This window comes from Rosa chinensis, chromosome 5 (assembly GCF_002994745.2).
Source record: "Rosa chinensis cultivar Old Blush chromosome 5, RchiOBHm-V2, whole genome shotgun sequence".
NCBI classification, from domain to species: domain Eukaryota; kingdom Viridiplantae; phylum Streptophyta; class Magnoliopsida; order Rosales; family Rosaceae; genus Rosa; species Rosa chinensis.
The window spans coordinates 69,933,961-69,954,630 of NC_037092.1; the positions used below are offsets into that span (position 1 = coordinate 69,933,961).

The 20,670-nt window shown below is 38.7% G+C and overlaps 3 protein-coding genes across 3 annotated transcripts; all 3 read left to right on the plus strand.

The window, feature by feature from the left end:
* The first annotated feature begins 3,268 nt into the window (after positions 1 to 3,268).
* Positions 3,269 to 8,932, plus strand: LOC112202026 (probable disease resistance protein At4g27220). Its single transcript, XM_024342931.2, has 4 exons — positions 3,269 to 3,528; positions 3,669 to 4,131; positions 4,232 to 7,024; positions 7,702 to 8,932. The coding sequence occupies exons 1-4, from the start codon at positions 3,327 to 3,329 to the stop codon at positions 8,516 to 8,518; spliced, it is 4,275 nt and encodes a 1,424-aa protein (XP_024198699.1). The 5' UTR covers positions 3,269 to 3,326; the 3' UTR covers positions 8,519 to 8,932.
* A 3,573-nt stretch (positions 8,933 to 12,505) lies between these two features.
* On the plus strand, positions 12,506 to 13,573 carry LOC112163943 (toll/interleukin-1 receptor-like protein). Its single transcript, XM_024300200.2, has 2 exons — positions 12,506 to 13,086; positions 13,180 to 13,573. The coding sequence occupies exons 1-2, from the start codon at positions 12,728 to 12,730 to the stop codon at positions 13,571 to 13,573; spliced, it is 753 nt and encodes a 250-aa protein (XP_024155968.1). The 5' UTR covers positions 12,506 to 12,727.
* Positions 13,574 to 18,556: 4,983 nt separating this feature from the next.
* LOC112163944 (probable disease resistance protein At4g27220) lies at positions 18,557 to 19,072 on the plus strand. The gene has a single exon (XM_024300201.1). The coding sequence runs from the start codon at positions 18,557 to 18,559 to the stop codon at positions 19,070 to 19,072; it is 516 nt and encodes a 171-aa protein (XP_024155969.1).
* The last annotated feature ends 1,598 nt before the right edge of the window (positions 19,073 to 20,670 follow it).

Below are 20,670 nucleotides of genomic sequence, written 5' to 3' on the forward strand. Positions count from 1 at the left end.
CCTTATGTTTCAATAGTGGAATCTCTAGTGCTTTTGTTTTTCTTAGGTTTTCAGAGCTAGAAATAGAGTGGTTTAGTTTTTGGTTGGTCTATTAGTTTCGAAGCTGCCATAGGGTTCATATTACTCCTCTCTCTGATGGGTGTCCTTTTGTTTCCTTTGAGATTGACCCGGTGAGCATGGTTGGTTCAAAGCATGTACTATGATTTAGTTGGACTTTTGAATAATTAAGCATGTACTGAAAAGAATGATTAAGCACTAGAGATTGAACTGATCTATGGTTTAGCTAGCAATGTGTAATATTATGGTTCTTTATGCTATGATTTTTAGCTATCAACAGATTCCTTTGCTAAAGTCTGAGATTGATGGTCTGCACCAGGAGCTTATGCATACTAGGTATGCACCTGAATATCTTTGATTTTCTTTATTTCCTTGTCTTTAAGCAACTTTTTTGGCGCATATATCTATCAGAATTGTATTAGATCAACCTTTAATAGTCAAAGGTATCACTTTTGTTTTGTAGAAGTGCAATTGATTATGAAAAGAAGGCAAATATTGAGCTTATGGAACAGAGACAGGCAATGGAGAATAACCTAGTTTCTATGGCTCGTGAAGTTGAGAAACTTCGTGCAGATCTTGCTAGAGTTGATGGTAGACCGTGGGGTGCAGGTAGTCTCCTGTTTACATAATCATTCTTGTCAGTACATGCTTTGGAAGCATGTTGATTCCAGGAAGCATCATCTTGAATGCTTAATCATTCTTTATTATTGATCCTGGTTCAATGGATCAATGATCAATAGAAGAAGTATGTCTACTTTATAGTCATTCTCTGTTTACGATATGCTTGTATGTTAGTCACATATATTTTGACTTGTCAACTTTTGGTGCATTTTGGAGTTGAATCAATGTGTCTTTCAAATCCAGAAAGTAATATTGGCCAAGTGGCAAGTTGAATATCTGGACGCATTAAATTTATTAGCTCTATTCTTACTTTCTGCCTACCTTAATTTGTGTCATTTTTTCACTGAGCCAAGCATTCTGACTGAAATGAGTCACTGCAGTTTTTGGTTGGCAAAAAAGCTCGTACTGGTGCACCTGCTGTCTCTCTTACTGTGGCTCACGCTCTCAAGAAAGAGGGTAAGGATTAAGGAAAGAATTATTGTTGACCTCTGTTTTCTAATGTCTTTTCCTTTCTAGGTGTTCCTTATAGCAATTTGCCTTCACACTGAACTCTTAGTTCTGCTAGTTACTAGTATATATTCAAGAGATGTTCAGAATTTTAGATTGGTTAAGATTAGGGGTCATCATTTGGCCCGCGGGCCTAAAAGCCCATGGGCGCCCGCCCGGCCCAGTGGGCAAAAGCCCGGTCCGGCCCGCAGAAAAGCCCATTTCGGCCCTGCCCATTGGGCACGAGGCAGGGCTAGGGCGGAGGGTTCAAAGCCCAGGCCCAGCCCGCGGCCCGGCCCGTTATATGCCCATTAAAGCCCGCCCGGCCCGGCCTTATAGGCCCGCCCGAAAGCCCATTCAATTTTTGTATTAATATATTTTTATGTAGTTATATTGAACTAATTATTGCATTAGGCCATATGTTTTTTTAATTTTGTATTTTATTTTGTTCAATAATTAACATATCATCATTTTTTCATAGGTTTTTGTATTTTTTTAACAAAATAATATGACATATAAATATAATGGACTCGGCCCTGCCCATCCAAAAAAGCCCGGCCCGGCCCGGCCCTGCCCGGCCTGAAAAATAAAAAAAAAATGTTTTGGCCCGGCCCGAGCCCATTAATTTTAGGCAGGGCTGGCCCTGCCCTGCCCATTGACGACCCCTAGTTAAGATGCAGGAACTATAATATTTGGTGTCTAGAATTGAGTTATAGTTGTGTCCTGAGTTTAGTGTGGTTTTGAAGTTAAGTAGTCATTTCCGCCTATCTAATCATCCCTTGTGATTTTGTTTTGATCTTGTAGATGCTCACGAAGTCCGTCAACCTCAGAGACCTAAACCCATGCAATCTGCAGGGAGTGATCTCTTGACCATGGAAGCATATAATTTGAGTATTCCAACTCATTAAGTCTTATTCTCTCTGAAACTATATACCTGATGTGTAAGGGTTATCTGGCGTTTCCTGACATTGTCGATAATTGTGTAGGTTTTCTAGAAATGCAGATCTTGTCGCATCAGGGGTTTGGAAGAACATGGGGTAAAGTTGGGAACTACATGAAAGAAAGTGTTTCTGATACTTTGTACCCCTACAGAGGGCGACCAAAGTAAGATGTCTTTCCGAAATATCAGATGAACGAGTTAAAAATTACTCAAGAAGCAGGTGTTAATGGTCATATAGTATTCTTTGTTGATTGTTTTCAGGGCAACCAAGGAATAGAGTGAGCATGACAATTTGGATTCGCATGAAATGAAATTATGGAGATGAAACACCTATTAATATTATTATTTTTATGTTTTTTTTTTAGAATATTAGATGAAACACTTCAGATTTGTATAATTAAGGATATGAAATGGAACACGTATTCGGATTTATATTGCTTTTGGAAATATGGAGCATGACAATTATCTCCATAGAAATTAAATGCTAAAGAAAATCTTTCTTCATTAAATTAGTATCACATAAGTAGCTTTCTTCATTAGTTTTGAATTTTTAAATTCAAATCTTCATGATTCAATTGTTACCCAAACAGATGAATTTGAAATCTTAGGATTTCAATTACTTAGATTTGAAATACATACGATTTGAAATCAAAATCAAAATCCAAATCCAAATTTCAATTACAGAAGGAGCCTTATGGAAATCTAATTTATATAGTCCGTCATTACCAAAAAATAAAAAAACAATTTAATTTAAGTAGTGTTGAGATGACGGAGCAAAAGCTTGTCTCAAATGCAACCTGCATTTCTATTTATTAGTGAACGGATCAGTGTTTTTTTATCAGTCCAAGCTTCACCGAACATGTGCCCGAATTGGGGAAATGCTCTCTACCCTGTTTCTTTATTTGAATCAGGTTTGAGCATTGCCTTTCCCTTGTTGTGTTTTTTTTTTTTTGGAAAAAACGTGTGCCTACAGTGCCTTGACCGCCTTCTCAAAAAACCAAAAAAAAAAAAAAAAGGGTAAAGATGCGTTCGCTCTTTTGGTCCAAATTAGTGTGCGGTCCAAATTTTCTTTTGACTTGAGCCAAAAGTGGTCCTCGGTAAATTCCAAAAAAATATTTTTTTATATAGTGAATAGACCATGGTCACATTGTCCTACGACCTCTTTTCTTTTCAGTGTGGTGTCACTGGTGTGGTTTCTGCAATCTGCTTAGTTTGCTTCATCATGACTCTGTCTTTCCTTTTTTGTTCTTCTCGTTCTCGATCAAAGCCTTCGAGCAATGCAAGTGCTTCTGCATCTCATCCCTTACCTGTTAGACCAGATCCTCAGCTCTTGGAAGATTCTGAATCAAAGCAACCTAAGGATGATCTAGTACGCTTCCATTTCTTGAAGCAACCCAAGCCATGGATCACTTACACAAGCAGTTGTAAGTTACTAGGTTTTTCCATCTCTTTTCAGTCATCAGTTTCTACGTACCAGCGTACCATCTCGGTTCTTGGGGTTTTTTTTTTTGTTAGTTTTAATTGCCTTGAGCACCCTAACCGCCGTTTGAATCTCTTTCTTCAGCTAAAACAGCCTGGAAGCATGATGTGTTTTTGAGCTTTAGGGGTGAAGACACCCGCCATGGTTTCGTATCTCATTTATACGATGAATTGGAAAGCACCGGAAGAATTAAAACATTCAAGGATGACCAAGGGCTGCAAGCAGGGATGTCAATTTCTCCAAGTCTCCTCAGGGCAATTGAAGAATCAAAGCTGGCAATTGTTGTTTTGTCGCCAAACTACGCTTCTTCTCCATGGTGTTTGGATGAGCTTACACATATATTTCAATTCATGGAAGGCAGAGACAGAATTCTGCCAATTTTTTATCATGTGGATCCAGCTGATGTACGACATCAAAGGGGGAGTTTTGCAACAGCTTTCACTAATTATGAAAGAAAGTCTAGGCAAAGCGCAGAAAAGTTGTATCAGTGGAGAGCTGCCTTAAGACAAGTGGCCAATATCTCTGGGTGGAATACAAAGAACTTTGGGTAAGCATTTGGAGACTGTCTAACTAATTAACAATCCTTCGACTCTGATTTGGTATTTGCTTCATGATCATTTGACCTTGTACCTCCTTTTCATTGGTAGGTCCGAGAGTGAGCTTGTCAAACGCATTGCGAAAGATGTCAGCAGTAAAACAACACTTGAAGTTCAACAACGGCCCGTCGAAATTGATATTACCATCCCGTCCACCCGAGAGTTTAGAATATTTGAATCAACAAGACAGGCCATGGATGAGCTGATTAAGGCGCTGATAGATGATGAGGTCACCATTTCTGGGGTTTATGGCATGGGAGGTGTGGGCAAGACAACCATGGTGAGAAATGTTGCTCTACAAGCACGAAAAAATGGGCTCTTTGATCATGTGATTGTGGCTGTCGTATCCCAAGACCCCAACGTTAGAAGGATTCAACAGCAATTGGCTGAGCAGCTCGACTTGAGATTGGAGGGGACGGAATCTGAAACAGCCGATAGATTGAAGGAAAGGATAATGGAAGGAAAGAGGATCCTTATAATCTTGGACGACATTTGGGAAAGCATAGACTTGTCACTTATAGGAATTCCCAACCCCGATGAGCTTAAGCGATGCAACTCTAAAGTCCTAATCACCACAAGAAGATTGGATGTTTGCCGCTCCATGAAGAGCCAAGCAAGTTTTCTTCTCAGTATATTATCTAAAGAAGATTCTTGGAAACTTTTTGTGGATTGTTCGAGAATATCTTTTGATGAATCTACCAATATCTATCGAGCGAGGGCGATAGTTAGAGAATGTGGTGGTCTGCCCGTTGCATTGAAAGCAATTGCACGGGCACTTGAAGATGAAGACATGGCTGAATGGAATATAGCAGTTCAACAATTGAGGGCATCTCAAATTGCCTGTCTTGATGATCAGGGTCCTGCGTTCAAATGTATAAAGTTAGGCTATGACTACTTGAGATCTGATGATGCCAAATCATTCTTCTTGCTTTGCTCCCTATTCCCAGAAGACTATGATATCCCTATCAAAGACTTGTTCAAGTATGCTATCGGGAAAGGATTGCTTCGAGAAGCCGCCACAATCCAAGAAGCCAGAGATAGAGCAAATTCGGTGATCAAATACCTCAAAGCTTCCAGCTTACTTTTGGACAGTCCAAAGGAGGGATGCGTAAAGATGCATGATGTTGTTCGGGATACAGCCAAGTCAATTCCAAGGTATGAGGATGATCATGGATTTTGCGTTAAAGCTGGTTGTGGATTAAAGGAGTTTCGAGGGACCACTGGGCATGGAGACTGCTCTGCCATCTCACTAATGATGAATGATATTGATCGGCTTCCTGAAGAGTTGGTATGTCCAAAACTTCAGATTTTGTTACTACAAAACAATGTTCATATAGATGAGATCCCAGAATCTTTTTTTCGAAGTTCGAAGGCACTAAGGGTCTTAGATATTAGCTTCTCTAGAATTTCATCACTACCCAGGTCATTTAGTTTCCTAATCAACCTCAGAGCTTTGTTTTTAGACCATTGCAATGAGTTGGTTGACATATCAATATTCGGAAACTTGAAGAGACTTGAGATTCTTAGTATGATAGAATTTCCTCTCAAGGAGTTACCAAAAGAGATGGGAAATTTGACCAATCTAAGGATGCTGGACTTAAGTGGGAGTTACAATATTGGTATATTTCCATATAGTGTGCTGTCAAGATTGTGTAAATTAGAAGAACTGTACATGCAATGTAATTCTGGGAACTGGGGAAGCAAAATTCATGGAGGAGAAGAAACTAATGTTGGTTCTGATAAGTTGATTGGCTTGCCACTTTTAAACACCGTGAAGCTTCGCATATCTGATGCAGAATGCTTGCCTAAAAATCTGTTCTGGGATTGGCATTTGGTTACCTTTGATATATGTATCAGCAGAGAACCACCATCTGGAGACTACTCTTCAGAACCAATTTTCTCACACGATCATTCAAGGACCCTGACTCTTAACACAACAATCAACAGCTTACCAGATTGGTTTATCAACACAGTGACAGAGAAAGCAGTGAAACTACAGTACCTAAAGTGCAGGGGATTAAAGAACATTCTTGTGGAACATAACAGAGGCAGATTACATGGACTGAAGAATCTTGCTGTAATTGGTCCACATGAGAACTTGGAAGTGTTGATGGAAACAATAACACTGGTGCCGAATAAACCTGTGTTTGAGAAGTTGGAAGAGTTGCATCTCCTTGGTGTGAGTTGCCTGAAGGAATTATGTGTCGGTGAATTACCCGTTGGGTCTCTATGCAATCTCAAGTTATTCAAGGTAGAATATTGCCATGACTTGGTAAAGACACTCTTACCATCAAATTTGTGGCAGAGACTACACAATATGGAAAAACTAATTTGTGAAGATATGAATCTAATGGAGTATGTATTTGGATCCAAAGGGATGGAGTCTGAAGATATTATCTTGATAAAATTGAGAGAGATGATATTGTGGAATCTAGAGAATCTAATAGGCATATGCAATGGTCCTGCTCCAAATGCAGTCTTCCATAGTCTTAAAAGTTTGGCAGTATATGGGTGCAAGAAACTGAAACATCTGTTCACATACGATATAGCTCACTGTCTTTTGCATTTGGAAGACCTTTCGGTGACTCAGTGTTCCAGCTTGGACAGGGTTATCGAACCTAGCAAGGAAACAGTCAACAAGAAGATGGTTTTTCCTGAATTGAAAAACTTAGCTTTGTCATATCTTCCGCAGCTCACAAGGTTCTGCAGTAGTGAAAGTGCTACCATTGAGTGCCCTTCATTGGAACACTTGCATGTGCAGGACTGCCCCCATTTTACAACCTCTATTTCTGACTTCCACAGTGGGAATCGATTCATCCAAGTCAATGATCTACGACATTTGAGGTATAATGAACTCATTAGTCGGTATACTGCTTTGCCTTTTTTCTTTTTCTTTTTGCACAAGTATGTTTCTGAGGATATGCTCCGCAATTTGGAGTTATAATTCTGATTGCATTCTTAAGTTCGATTAATAGTTATGGTTAATTTGCTCTATCATTCTTCTACAAGCGTGCTAGGTTCCCGCATCACACTAAAGCATACATGAATAGCTATGATTGCCTCTTCTTTCTTTTTCTTTTGGTAATCAACTGGGTGTACAAATCGGAAATGGCATCTGATTGAATTTATATTTCATTACTATAATGAATTTTTATTCAAAAGGTATATTCAAATTTGAGAAAAGGGATGCTTCTGAATTCTAATACATATATACCTTATTATGTTTAATAAGAAGAGGCTGAACTCTGATACATATATACTTGCTTAATGTATGTTTCTATGTTGTTTTTTTCTTTCTAAGTAAATAATCATGTTTAATATTGGCTATGTTGTTTCCCCGGTTTTGTGTTTGAGCTTGCTAGACATTATTCATAATTCTTGTTTACCTGGCAACTCTGCTTCCACGCCTTTTTCATTAATGTATTTTGATGCTGCATTTTACTTCAAATTTCTGACATAGCTTTTCCTTGTACTTTTTTCTCCTTCACTCCCCCCTCTCCAAATGGTAACTTACGAACCAGGATGAGCAAAGACTTGAATAGCATCAATTTAACTGGCCAGCACACCATGGACATCCTTGAGAGCCTACCTCATAATGTCAGAAAGCGGGTTGAGTTCATGAGAGAAATTGAGAGTCAACGTGATGAATTAGAGGCCAAGCTCTTCAAGGAGAAAGCTGAACTTGAAGCCAAGTATCAGAAATTATATCAGAATCTCTATAGCAAGCGGTACTTGATTGTGAATGGTGTTGTTGAAACTGAAGGAGTTGCCACTGAAACAATAACAGATCATGAGAACAAAACTGCAAAAGAGAGAGGAGTGCCTGATTTCTGGCTGAATGCATTGAAGAATAATGCAGTGCTAGCCAAGGAGATTACCGAGTGTGATGAAGGAGCTCTTAAATATCTTAGGGACGTCAAGTGTTTTAAGATACATAATTCGAAGGGGTTCAAGCTTGAGTTCGACTTTGACACCAATCCATTTTTCAAAAACTCTGTTTTGACAAAGACATATCACATGATTGATGAAGATGAACCAAACAGCACAGCAGGGACGGAGATTGAATGGTATCCAGCAAAATGCCTGACACAGAAGATTGTTAAGAAGAAGCATAAGAAGGGATCAAAGAATTCTAAGCTTCTGACTAAAACTAAAAATTATAAAAGTTTCTTCAATTTCTTTAGCCCACATCAAGTCTCCAAGGACCATGAAGTTATTGATGAAGCTGCTGCCGAGGAACTCAAAAACCGGAAGAAACAAGACTATGATGTTGGCTCAACCATTTGTTATAAGATCATCCCACATGCAGTTTCGTGGTATACTGGAGAAGCTTTTTAGGAAGATGATTTGGGAGACATGGAAGTTCCCGACATTCGTGATGAAGTTGATAGGCAATGCTTCTGATTTGTTGAAGCATGTTAGAATGTTGGAAATTCCAAACAATGTTTTAGTTGCTTGTATATATACTTATGGAGGACTCTTATCAAATTGTTTGATTTCAATTTTCAAGTTGAGTTTTAGATTGTGGGAAGCCCGTATTCTACAAATAAGAAAGCTGATATGCACCTACGCAGGGTTGAAGCAGAAGGAGACGGTTTTGATGATTCACAAGAATATTCCTCAAATGGCTTAACTGTGCAGTGAGCTTAATTATCTTTCACACCAATTTAATTGAGAAATGGCCAAGTGACTTGTGGCGGGTTGCGTGCTAGTTGTTAATTGGTTGGCCCAATGTAACTCTGCCATTGATCGGGGATCCGATAACCCACGTCAATAGAGCCTGTATTTATCAGACATTGAGGCCATTTAAGTCATCATCGTGATGTTCTCTTTTTTTTTTTTTTTGGAAGTGGGGGATCAATTAAATTAGCCCAATGGGCATTAAAAAAGAAAACACATAACCAGTCTGATGGACAGGCCCATACAGATAAAAACTAAAAAGGAAAATTAATTTTCTCCTGGGCTCCAATAGAGCCAATATCAGAAAATTAATCTTTAAAACAACAAAAGCTAAAACATAGGCCCGATGAGAAGCCCAGCCCACTACCGAAACCCTAGTTGCTGCCGCCCAGTTTGTGCCGCGAGCCACACACAGTAGCCGAGGTGCCACCGGACACAGAACACCCAGAAATTCCGTCGTGATAAACCAATTCCAAAATACAGATCAAAGGAGAACCAACAACCAAAGGAATGAGATCCCTCACAAAAGCATCATTTTCTCCACCAACGAGACCAAGTAGTAACCATGGCTGCCGACAAGGATAAGAGATCCAGGACATAGAACCAGAACAAGAACAGTAACAATGGAGAATGGGGGGTGAAAAACCCATGCATGAGCACCCATAGTCGCCTAGGTAAGTGACATGCACTTTGTGGTCGCAGCCATAGGACCTTCTTGGTGGTTCTGGGTAGAGATAGGAGCTGTGTTGTGGGATCGATTAACTTTTGACCTGAAAACGTATGGAATTGCTTGACAATGAGAGGAAATTAAAGAAGAGAAAAAAATGAGGAACAGAGTCCTTCCATGCTGGACATAGCCAGAACTACACCACAGAGGGTGACAAAGGAGCTGGAACAACTTGATGAAAGAGCTAGAAGATCAGTAGGGATGGAGAGAAATTGGATACAAGTCATAGTTGATATGGCCTCCCCCAACTCTTCCACCATCAATCTAGATCCGAAAGGATCAAGATTTGGGTGAGAGAGTGGGGGAGGAGGCGAGTTTGAATTTGAGGTCTGGTTTCTCTCTCTAGTTTTTAGAGAGAGAGGCTCCAGGGAAATCTCAGTTGGTGTTGAAGGTAAGTGCGTCCACCGTGATGTTCTCTTTTAATTTGCCACAAAAATGAAAAATCCATTCCAGACTAGGCCCATATATATGGGTCAGGTCATCGTCCTAATCGACCAAACATAAGAACAAGGCTCAGTCATTATAACACACTAACACAGTAAGAAAGAAGATCCGAGCTTTGAACGTGGAATTCTTTTAGACTTGGGGTAAAGCTGAGTAAATTTGATTGCTCTAGGACTGGTTCAATGGTTTAATTCTATGATATATTACTAAATATTAGAGATTGGGGCAAATAATTTTAATATTAATTTTTCATTGTTCTTGCGATGTCTACGCTTGGTGGTCTTCTCTTAGCTTCTCTATTTTTTGGTTCTGGTTGCCTCCTATTCTCACATATTGAGTTGCTTGCCTTTTCAATCTGAGCTTCATATTAGAGAGAGAGAGAGAGAGAGAGAGAGAGAGAGAGAGAGAGAGAGAGAGAGAGAGAGAGAGAGAGAGAGAGAGAGAGAGAATTAGATATAAACCCAAAAATATAAGCTTCTATTGAGAAAAACCCATAGATATTTTTCTTTCAATTTACACCCATTCTACATAAGCAAACCTTTCATATAGAGTATATGTCTATAATTAATAGTTTTTCTCATTCTTTGATATACCTAATATGCCCTTCTGATTATGGAGAGTTAAATTAAGTATCTTGCTTAATCTTATCATCCATTTGAATTTGAAATATTAAGCTAAAAAATCAATTCATTTGGACTTTAATTATCATAATCAATTACGTCCTTAATTTCTTCCTTACTTTATATTTTGATTACTGACTTGAGTATATATTTCTACATATGCTCATTACAATAGTAGTTCATTTCCAGCACAAATTTCAATTCTTGTTTTCCTTATATGTAGGTATTTTCTTTTTGAATAGATTTTCAATTTTCTTTTCCTTGGTGGGGTCAATTATTGTTTCAAAAGATGGAAAGAGATTTGGATTCAATCACTGGGAGAAAATGTTTTTCTTGCTTGAAAGAAAGGGCAAGGGGCATGCAGGTATGATACTTCTCGCTTGTGTCTATGAAGAACAACTAAAGAAATGCTCTTAAAGAAAAGAAAAGGATTATATTCAAGATAGGGTCAAGAAATGGGAAATTTTTTTTTGTTATTGTGTTTTCACTCTTGGGCTCACATTTGGTGTCTTTCTATATTCTCGAAAGATTTCTAATTGTAAGGTATGTATCTTGTTCTTGGATTACTTTCTTATTTTTTTTAGGTATATTGTCATATTAATCTCATGATAGCTTTTTACTCTCAACTACTACATTTCTAATTTACCTACTAAGTAATTAGATGAAAGTGAGGTTTGAATACCATAAACCTTCAAGCTAAAAAAAGATCGTATCTTCTACAATCATAGGTATAATATAGTAGAAAACTTAATAAAGAGGTATGATACAAAAAAAAAAAAAAAATTATAATATAGAGATGTCTGTGCCATAAAAAAAACAAAACAAAAAAACCTCCCATATATCAGATACATACTTGAAATCAAATTAACTAGAGAAAGTGTTTTGATGATCAGATACCTAGCTTATTATATAGGTATACGCATATAGGTATAATATAGAGACTTTCAACCTAATAAACATGGTCAACTCGCAATGATAGAGTACCTAAGAAAAAAGTTGATGTTAAAAATGATTCTAATAAATAGGTTGATATGAAAATTTCTAGAAATCAAGTTAGCTAAACATACCTGTCTAACTTTAGGTTGTAATTTAAAAAAAAAAAAAATACGATCTATTAGTTGGGTTAAAAACTTTAAACATCTACCTTTAGGTTAGGTTGCAAGTAAAACAGAAAGTTACTTTTAAAATTGAAAGTTTAAATTATCAAAAAGTAAATATCACATTCACTTAAATCTATATAACTTTTGAATTCAGAAAATTATGCAAGTAAAAAAAGATCCATAATTCTAGCAATCATGATGAATTTAATGAAAATTGTGATAATAATGGGACCAATAAAAAAGATCTACAATTAAGGTATTAAAGATGTCGTTAATTTTGCTAGTTGATTTATGTTTGTCAGATTTAAATTATGGCAATTTGTGTAATTCTTTGAAAAATGAAATCTAATATTTTATCCTAGTTGGCAATAATTGGGTGTAGATTGAAAAGAAATAATAGGTAGGTTTTTTCCATTAAATATTCTAGAAATTGGGTGTATAATGAAATGCCCCCAAAAAAAAAAAGGTCTCTTTAAGTAATTTGATCCACCTAGGTGTCACCTAATATCAAAAGGTACACTGCAAATTTTTCATATGTTGCCTACTTGGGTTTGTTCTTGTTCTTGCTTCCTCGAATACAGGGTGTTCAAGTTGAAGGTCAGCCCAAGAGTTGTTGTAGTCCAAAAGCAACGACATGGTTTGGAAGACTATTCGGGCCCACAATGGCCATGTTGACAGTATCATTCTGGAATTAGGTAGGAAAAGCTGGTCAACCCATTAGTTCACATCCTGCGCGTTCACATCATTTTAAAGTCTCTCTCGCCCCTTATCACTTTGGTGTGGTTTTTGCTTCGCTTATCTTGTTGTTTTAGTTTCAATGGCCTCAAGCAGCCAAACAGCATCCTCATCTCATCCTTCATCATCTGCTCCTCAGTGGAAGTACGATATTTTTCTGAGTTTCCGGGGTGAAGATACTTAGAAGACTACTGTTCCCTTTATATACCAGGAATTGCAAAACATAGAAATTGAAACATTCATGGATGACACAGGGCTTAGCAGAGGGACGTCTATTGCTCCGAGTCTGTTAACAGCAATCCAAGAATCCTGGTCAGCGATCATTGTTCTTTCACCAAACTATGCGTATTCTAGATGGTGTTTGGACGAATTGACAATGATCATTCAGTGCATGGAAGATAAGAGCACAACAGTCATCCCAATCTTTTATGATGTAGATCCCTCTGATGTGCAACATCAGAGAGGGAGTTTTGCAACTACCTTCACTAGTCCCCAAGAAAGGCTCGCGCAAGACGATGACTACCCAAATAAGTTGAACCAGTGGAGAGTTGCTTTAACAAAAGTTGCAGATCTCTCTGGCTTGGAATCAAACAAATATAGGTGAGATTTTCTTAATCTTAACAAGAGCTATAGTTTCTCAATCTTTTGGATTTATAGTTTGTCTGATGATTGTTTGACTCTTGTTCCTTGTAGTTCTGACTTAGAACTTGTCAAAGACATTGTGGAAACCGTGTACAGTAAATTACGACCTATTGATGTTGAGTGGGCATTGTCATCTACCGGGGATTTTGTAGCATTTGAAGCAACAAGACGAGCCATGGACAAGGTAATAAGGGCACTTCAAGATGATGGGATCACTGCCATTGGGGTCTTTGGTATGGGAGGCGTTGGCAAGACAAGTATGGTGAAACAGGTCGGTGCACAAGCCCGGAAAATTGGGCTCTTTAATCATGTGATTATGGCTATCGTATCCCAAACACCTAATTTGAGAAACATTCAAGGCACACTGGCTGATCTGCTTGGCTTAAAGTTGCAGGAGGAGACAGATATTGGAAGCGCAGCAAGAATAGCAGAGAAGATATTATGAGGATATAAGATCCTTATAATCTTGGACGACATTTGGAACACAATAGATTTGTCTATTATCGGAGTACCGAACCGTATAGAGCTTCAAAGGTGCAATTCAAAGATCCTACTCACCACAAGGAGGGTTATTGAAATTAAATGACGGTAATTTCTGTATTGATATTTCAACATGGATGAGAAACGGACTACATATAGTGGAAGACAAGGAACATGACAAGGAACATGTAGCATAAAGTGCTCCTTAAAACAAGGACCCCTAAAGTGCTCCTTAAAACATGGAACTCCTAAAACTAGGAAGAGAAAGGCAAAAGACAACCCGTACGCCCTATAATTCAGCATCTTCTAATACTCCCCTCAAGCTGGATCAAGGCAGTTCCTTGAGCCAAGCTTGGAAAGCAAACGTTCAAACTGAGCGAAAGTGAGAATCTTGGTGAAAATGACTGCCAGTTGATCACATGATCGTGTGTACACTGTTTTAATAAGTTTAGACTGAACCTGATCTCGAACAAAGTGACAATTAACTTCAATATGTTTGGTACGTTCATGGAAGACTGGATTGGCTGCAATATGCATGGCAGCCTGGTTGTCACAATGTAGAGATATAGGCATAGTGCACACAATGCCTAAGTCACCCAGCAATGTCTTTAGCCATATGAGTTCACAAGTTATGGATGCCATTGCACGATACTCAGCTTCTGCGCTAGAATGAGCAACCACAGTTTGTTTCTTGCTTTTCCAAGTAACTAGATTGCCTCCAATGAAAGTACAGTATCCAGTTGTGGACTTTCGATCAATGGCATTTCCCGCCCAGTCCGAGTCTGAGTAGCCCACAAGGTTGAAGTGACCATTATTCTTCATAACAATTCCTCGATCAACTGTGCCCTTTAGGTAGCGAAGAATCCTTTTGACAATCTGTAGATGATGAGTGGTAGGGGAGTGCATGAACTGACTAACCAAACTCACAGCATAAGTGAGGTCTAGTCTTGTAATGGTGAGATAGATGAGCTTACCCACAAGGCGTTGATAAACACAAATATCTTAGAAAGGTTCTCCTGCAACACCTATTTTAAGTCTACCAAGAGGAGTGCGTGCAGGCTTACTATCCTTCATTCCTGCCTCATTAAGAAGATCAACAACATATTTGCGTTGATTTAAGAACATACCATTTGAGGAGTGATCCATTTAAATTCCAAGAAAGTACTTCAATGATCCAAGATCTTTGATAGCAAAGGTATTGTGCAAGGCTAACTTGAGAGACTTAATCTCATTCATATTGTCTCCAGTGATGATTAAGTCATCCACATACACTAGAACAACCAACTTGCTAGCCTTGCCATTTCGAATAAACATGGAGTCTGCATGACTTCGCTTGAAGCTTGAGGCAAGAAGAACCGAACTCAGTTTGGAATACCAAGCACGTGGGGATTGTTTCAAACCATACAAGGCCTTGTGAAGTTTGCACACCATTCCAGATTCACTTTCACGTGAATGTCCAGGAGGTAATCTCATATACACATCTTCTTCTAGATCCCCATGCAAAAAGGCATTCTTGACATCCATTTGGTATAGAGACCATCCACAATTCACAGCAACAGATAACAAAACTCGAACTGTGTTCATTTTAGCAACTGGAGCAAAGGTCTCCTTATAATCAACACCAAAGGTTTGAGTGAAGCCACGAGCAACTAACCTTGCCTTATGTCGCTCAATTGAATCATCGGAGTTGAACTTGATTTTGTAAATCCATCTTGCCCCTACAATTTTCTGCCTTTTGGGAAGCTTAACTATACTCCAGGTTCTATTATCATCAAGGGCCTTGAGTTCATCATGCATAGCTTCCTTCCAAACTAATGATTGATTTGCTTCTTCAAAGTTCCTTGGTTCGCCTTCTTTGGAAATCTTGATGAGGAATGCTCTGTGTGGAGAGGAGCTATTGGTGGAGTGAGCAACTTGTGCAAGAGGATAACGTGGTGTGTAAGTCTCATATTCCTGAAGTCTTGCTGGTAGATGTCTCCCCCTTGGTGGGTTTCTTCGAGGTTGAGGCATGTTTGGTACCACCTCTGGTTGATGATCTTGAGTGTTGGAGTCTGCCTGTACCTCTTCAGTGTCCACAATTTGTTGAACTGGTTGTTGTGAACTAGGAGTGTCTACTGCAGCTTCAACATGAATTGGAGTGGGAAACAAGTCACAAATATGCTCCCCCTGAGGTTCATTGTCAGATAACTAAGAGAAAGAGTCAGACTCATCAAAACGAACATCCCTTGAAACAAACAATTTTCTGGTTTGTGAATTGTAACACTTGTAGCCCTTTTGGGTAGATGAGTACCCGAGGAACACACATTTGATAGCTCTGGGATCAAACTTATCTCGGTGATTTGACTGAACATGTACAAAACACGTACAGCCAAATACTCGAAGATGTGTTATGTCAACTTTTCGATCTTTTAGAACTTTAAATGGAGATTTGAAATTTAACACACTGCTAGGCAATCTGTTTATGATGTAAGCTGCAGTTTGAATTCCTTGAGACCAAAAATTTTTTTGGAACATTTGTTTGAAGCATTAAGGCCCTAGCCTTCTCAAGTAAATCTCTATTTTTGCGTTCTGCAATACCATTTTGTTGTGGTGTTCCTACACAACTGGTGTGATGAATAATCCCTTGAGCACTGAGATAATCAGTCATGATTTTGGAGGTGTATTCAGTGTCATTGTCTGACCTTAGAATGCAAATTTTAAATGAAAAATGATTTGCGACAAGGTTATGAAAATCTTGGAAACACTTGAAAACTTCACTCTTAAATTTCAAAAGATATACAAATGTGGTTCGAGTGAAATCATCAATAAAGGTGACATAAAACCTATAGCCATCAAATGATTCTAGGGATGTTGGTCCCCATACATCAGAATGTATAATCTCAAAAGGCTAAGTTTCTCTAGATTGAGAGATTTGAAAAGGCAATCTAGTAAACTTTGACATATGACATGTCTCACATTCATGGGAGACTTTACAAAAACTAGGGAACAATATTGACCAAACATGAAAGGAAGGATGAGCTAGGCATTTATGCTACAATTGTTATTGTGTTGCAGATTTGGACTCTATCAGAAAACACTTTGAAAAACTTGATGAAGTTGATATGTAGTACAAGCCATTTAGAAAGAACCCTTCACCAATCTTCTTCTTGGACACTCGATCCTGAAACACAACATTAGAAGGAGAGAAAATAGTTAGACAATCCAACGAGTTCATTAACCTTCCTACAGACAGGAGTTGGAATGGAAAAGATGGTACAAATAGCGCAAATGACTCAACGCTATCTAAAAAAAGCTTTAATTTTCCTTTTCCTAAGATGGGAACATCGTTGCCATTAGCAATTGAGACATGTGAAGGTTTTGACACAGTTTCAAAATCATATAATATGAAAGAATTGTTTGTCATGTGATCTGAGGCACCTGAATCCACTATCCAAAAATCATGATTCTTACTGACATCTAAAGCAATAGAAATGGCGCAAATAATACCTAGGATATCTTCTAAAGAAGCCATATTTGATTTTGATAGAAAACCAGCAAAATTTCCAAGCATAGCAGTTGTGCTTCCATTTTCATTGCTCTCTAAACTGCCTTGCTTCTTTTGAAGATATGTAGCAAACTCATTTATGATAGTTATTGGATTGGACGTGAACTTCATCATCTCTTCAGAAGTGTTGCTGAAGTTTGCCTTTAGATTAGAGATGTAAGAGCTTCTCTGAATGGTGCCTCTTTGATTCTTCTGGTCCTCATTGAACTTAGGTTTCAGTTCTGGATGTAATATCCAACATCTCTCTCTTGTGTGGCCTATACCAGTTCGTCCAATGTGTTCACAATGAGTGCACTTCAGATATGGCCTCTTGCCCTTGTATGTTCTGTCGCTTGTGACACTTTTGTTTGCAGCAAATGCCATAGCTTCTGATCCTCCAACTCTGCTATCCATATTCATCACCTTTTTGCTCACTTCTTCACGTTGAATGGAGTTGCATACTGTTGTGAACGAAGGAAACTCAGGGCTCATCAAAAGATGGCTTCGTAGATCTTCATATTCATATCCCAGACTTGCAAGCAGTTGAAACACTTTATCTTCTTCAGCTCTTTTCAACAATATGGTGGTATCAGTGGTGTGAGGTCTATACATCAAGTTCATTCCACTTGGCTTTTAAGTTGCCAAGATGTTGAACAAATGAGAGATTACCTTGTTGAATCCCTGCAAGATCCTTTTTGAGTTGGAACACTCTTGCTGCATTGTCTAGGTTGGCATACATGTCTTTGACAACATCCCAGAGATGTCGAGATGACTCCGAATAGTTGAAGATTTCAGCAAGCTTTGGCTCCATTGAATTAATAAGCCGTGACATAACAAGTTGGTCTTTGGATAACCAACTTTCATATTCAGATGGATGATGAGGCATCTGGGATGTTATTTTTGTCATTGATGAAGCTGAGCTTTGATCTTCCACCAAGGGCTAGAGTGATGGCTCTTGACCAAGCAAGATAGTTGAACTCATTTAGAAGCACTGAGTATAGACGCTGATTCAGATTCCCATCTGAGCTTTCTGTCTTTGCAGAGAGAGAACCTTCTCCTTCTGTCATTTTAATGAGAAGGATAGAGAAACATGAGAGCCTTGAAAGACCAAAATAGATGCAGGTCCTATGAGGATTTCTGCTCTGATACCATATTGAAATTAAATGATGGTAATTTCTGTATTGATTTTTCAACATGGATGAGAAACGGACTACATATAGTGGAAGACGAGGAACATGTAGCATAAAGTCCTCCTTAAAACAAGGACCCCTAAAACTAGGAAGAGAAAGGCAAAAGACAACCCGTAGGCCCTAGAAAGTCCTCCTTAAAACATGGAACTCCTAAAACTAGGAAGAGAAAGGCAAAAGACAACCCGTAGGCCCTATAATTCAGCATCTTCTAATAAGGGTGAATGTCTGTCATTCCATGCTGAGCCAAGCAAGCATTCCTCTCCGAGTTCTGTCAGAAGATGATGCTTGGGACCTGTTTGTGAAGACATCAATAATTTCTTTTCATGAATCACCCAACTTTTATGATGTAGCGAGGACGGTAGCTAAAGAATGTGCTGGTCTCCCATTTGCATTGGTAGTAGTTCCAAGGACACTTGGAGATAAAGACTTATATGATTGGGGAGAAGCAGCTCGACGACTTAAGGCTGCTCAACCTATCAACTGTGAAGATGAGGGACAGGTGTTCAGCTGTATAAAGTTAAGCTATGATTTCTTGAAACCTGATGATGACAACATTGCCAAGTCATTCTTCTTGCTTTGCTATCTATTCCCTGAAAATTTTGATATCGAGGTCGAAGACTTGTTGATGTATGCAATGGGGAAAGGAATATTTGAAGATGCCCTCATAATACACGAAGCCAGAGCCAAAGCCCATTTGGTGGTCAATTACCTGAAAGCTTCTAGCTTGCTTTTGGACGGTGCATACCATTGATTCGTGAAGATGCATGATGTCATTCGAGATGCGGCCATATCAATTTCATCATCAGAAGATGGCCCACGGTTTTTGGTTAAAGCTGGTTGTGAATTAAGGGATTGGCCTCGTGAAGGCTACTCTGCAATCACGCTAATGAGGAATGAAATTCACAAGCTTCCCAAAAAGTTAGTATGTTCAAAACTCCAGATTTTATTATTATAGAGCAATAGTATAATTTGGATTCCAAACCCTTTCTCTCAAAGTCCCAGTGAATTGAGGGTCTTAGATCTCAGCAAGACTCGTATTTCGCGTCTACCCTCATCATCAGGTCTTCTAACCAATCTCCAAGCTTTGTATTTAGATAAATGCAAGAGAATAGTTGATATATCCATACTCGGAAAACTGAAGAACCTTCAGATTCTTAGTATGAAGAACCTTGACATTAAAACGGGAGGAATTCGTCAAAGAGCATTGACAAAAGAAATAGGACGCTTAACCAAGCTTAAGATGTTGGATGTTACGGATGCATGTTTTGAAACAGTTCCATCTAAAGTGATATCAAACTTGAATGGATTAGAAGAATTGTACATGAAATGTGACTTTGATAACTGGGGCAGAGGAATGGTTGAGGGCAGTAGTTTATTTTCTTTTGTTTTTGGCTCTGCCAAGAATGCTAGCTTTTGTGAGTTAACAGGCTTATCACGCTTAAACAGTTTGAAAGTTCACATATCTGATGTAAAATGCTTGCCCCGAAAAGTTAGATTCAATCCCAATTGGGTCAAGTTTGATATATGTATCAGCAGAAGAATTTTTATTGAACGGTCCTATTACAGACGCTTTTTCGAGAGGAAACTAATTGTCAAGTTGGATCCATGTCAACATCTCTTTCGGTATGTGACTCTAGACACAAGCGCAGAGAGCTTACCAGATTGGTTTATCGAGGTGGTGATAGAGAAAGCAGAGATACTAGAGTACATAGGTGACATTGAGGACATTCTTGTGGAATACGACCGTGGGAGATTACATGTGCTGAAGTGTCTTGCTGTAATTGGCATATGTATGGAGAGTTGATGAAGTCAGGAAGAAAGGTTTTAAATAATCTTGTGTTTGAGAGCTTTGAAGAGTTGTATCTAGAAGGGGTTCGTGGCCTGCGGCAGTTATGTGTTGGTGAGTTACCACCTGGGTCTCTGTGCAATCTTAAGTTGTTGAATGTGAGAAATTGCCTGGTATTGGAGGGTGCACTCTTATGGTCAAATTTGTTGCAAAGGCTACAAAATCTGGAAATACTACATTGTGAGTTCGCGGAGGATGCAAGATAAAATCTGGAAATTTATTAGACATTGAGGCCATTTAAGTCATCATCGTGATGTTCTTTTTTTTTTTTTTTTTTTTTTTTTTTTTTGAGAAAAAGGGCGGTGCGGTAGCCCTCAAGCCTTGATAGCCTTGATTAAAGAAACTGTCGAATACAAGGGGGGGACATTGAGCCTAAACCCCTGATTACAATAAGTAGAACATCCTGAAATACCATCATGAGTCTCTACTAAACGCTTGTACTCAACAAAGCACCAACTAGCAAAGAGCGCTCTACTGGTGACTCTATTTGCTTTAATTGCATT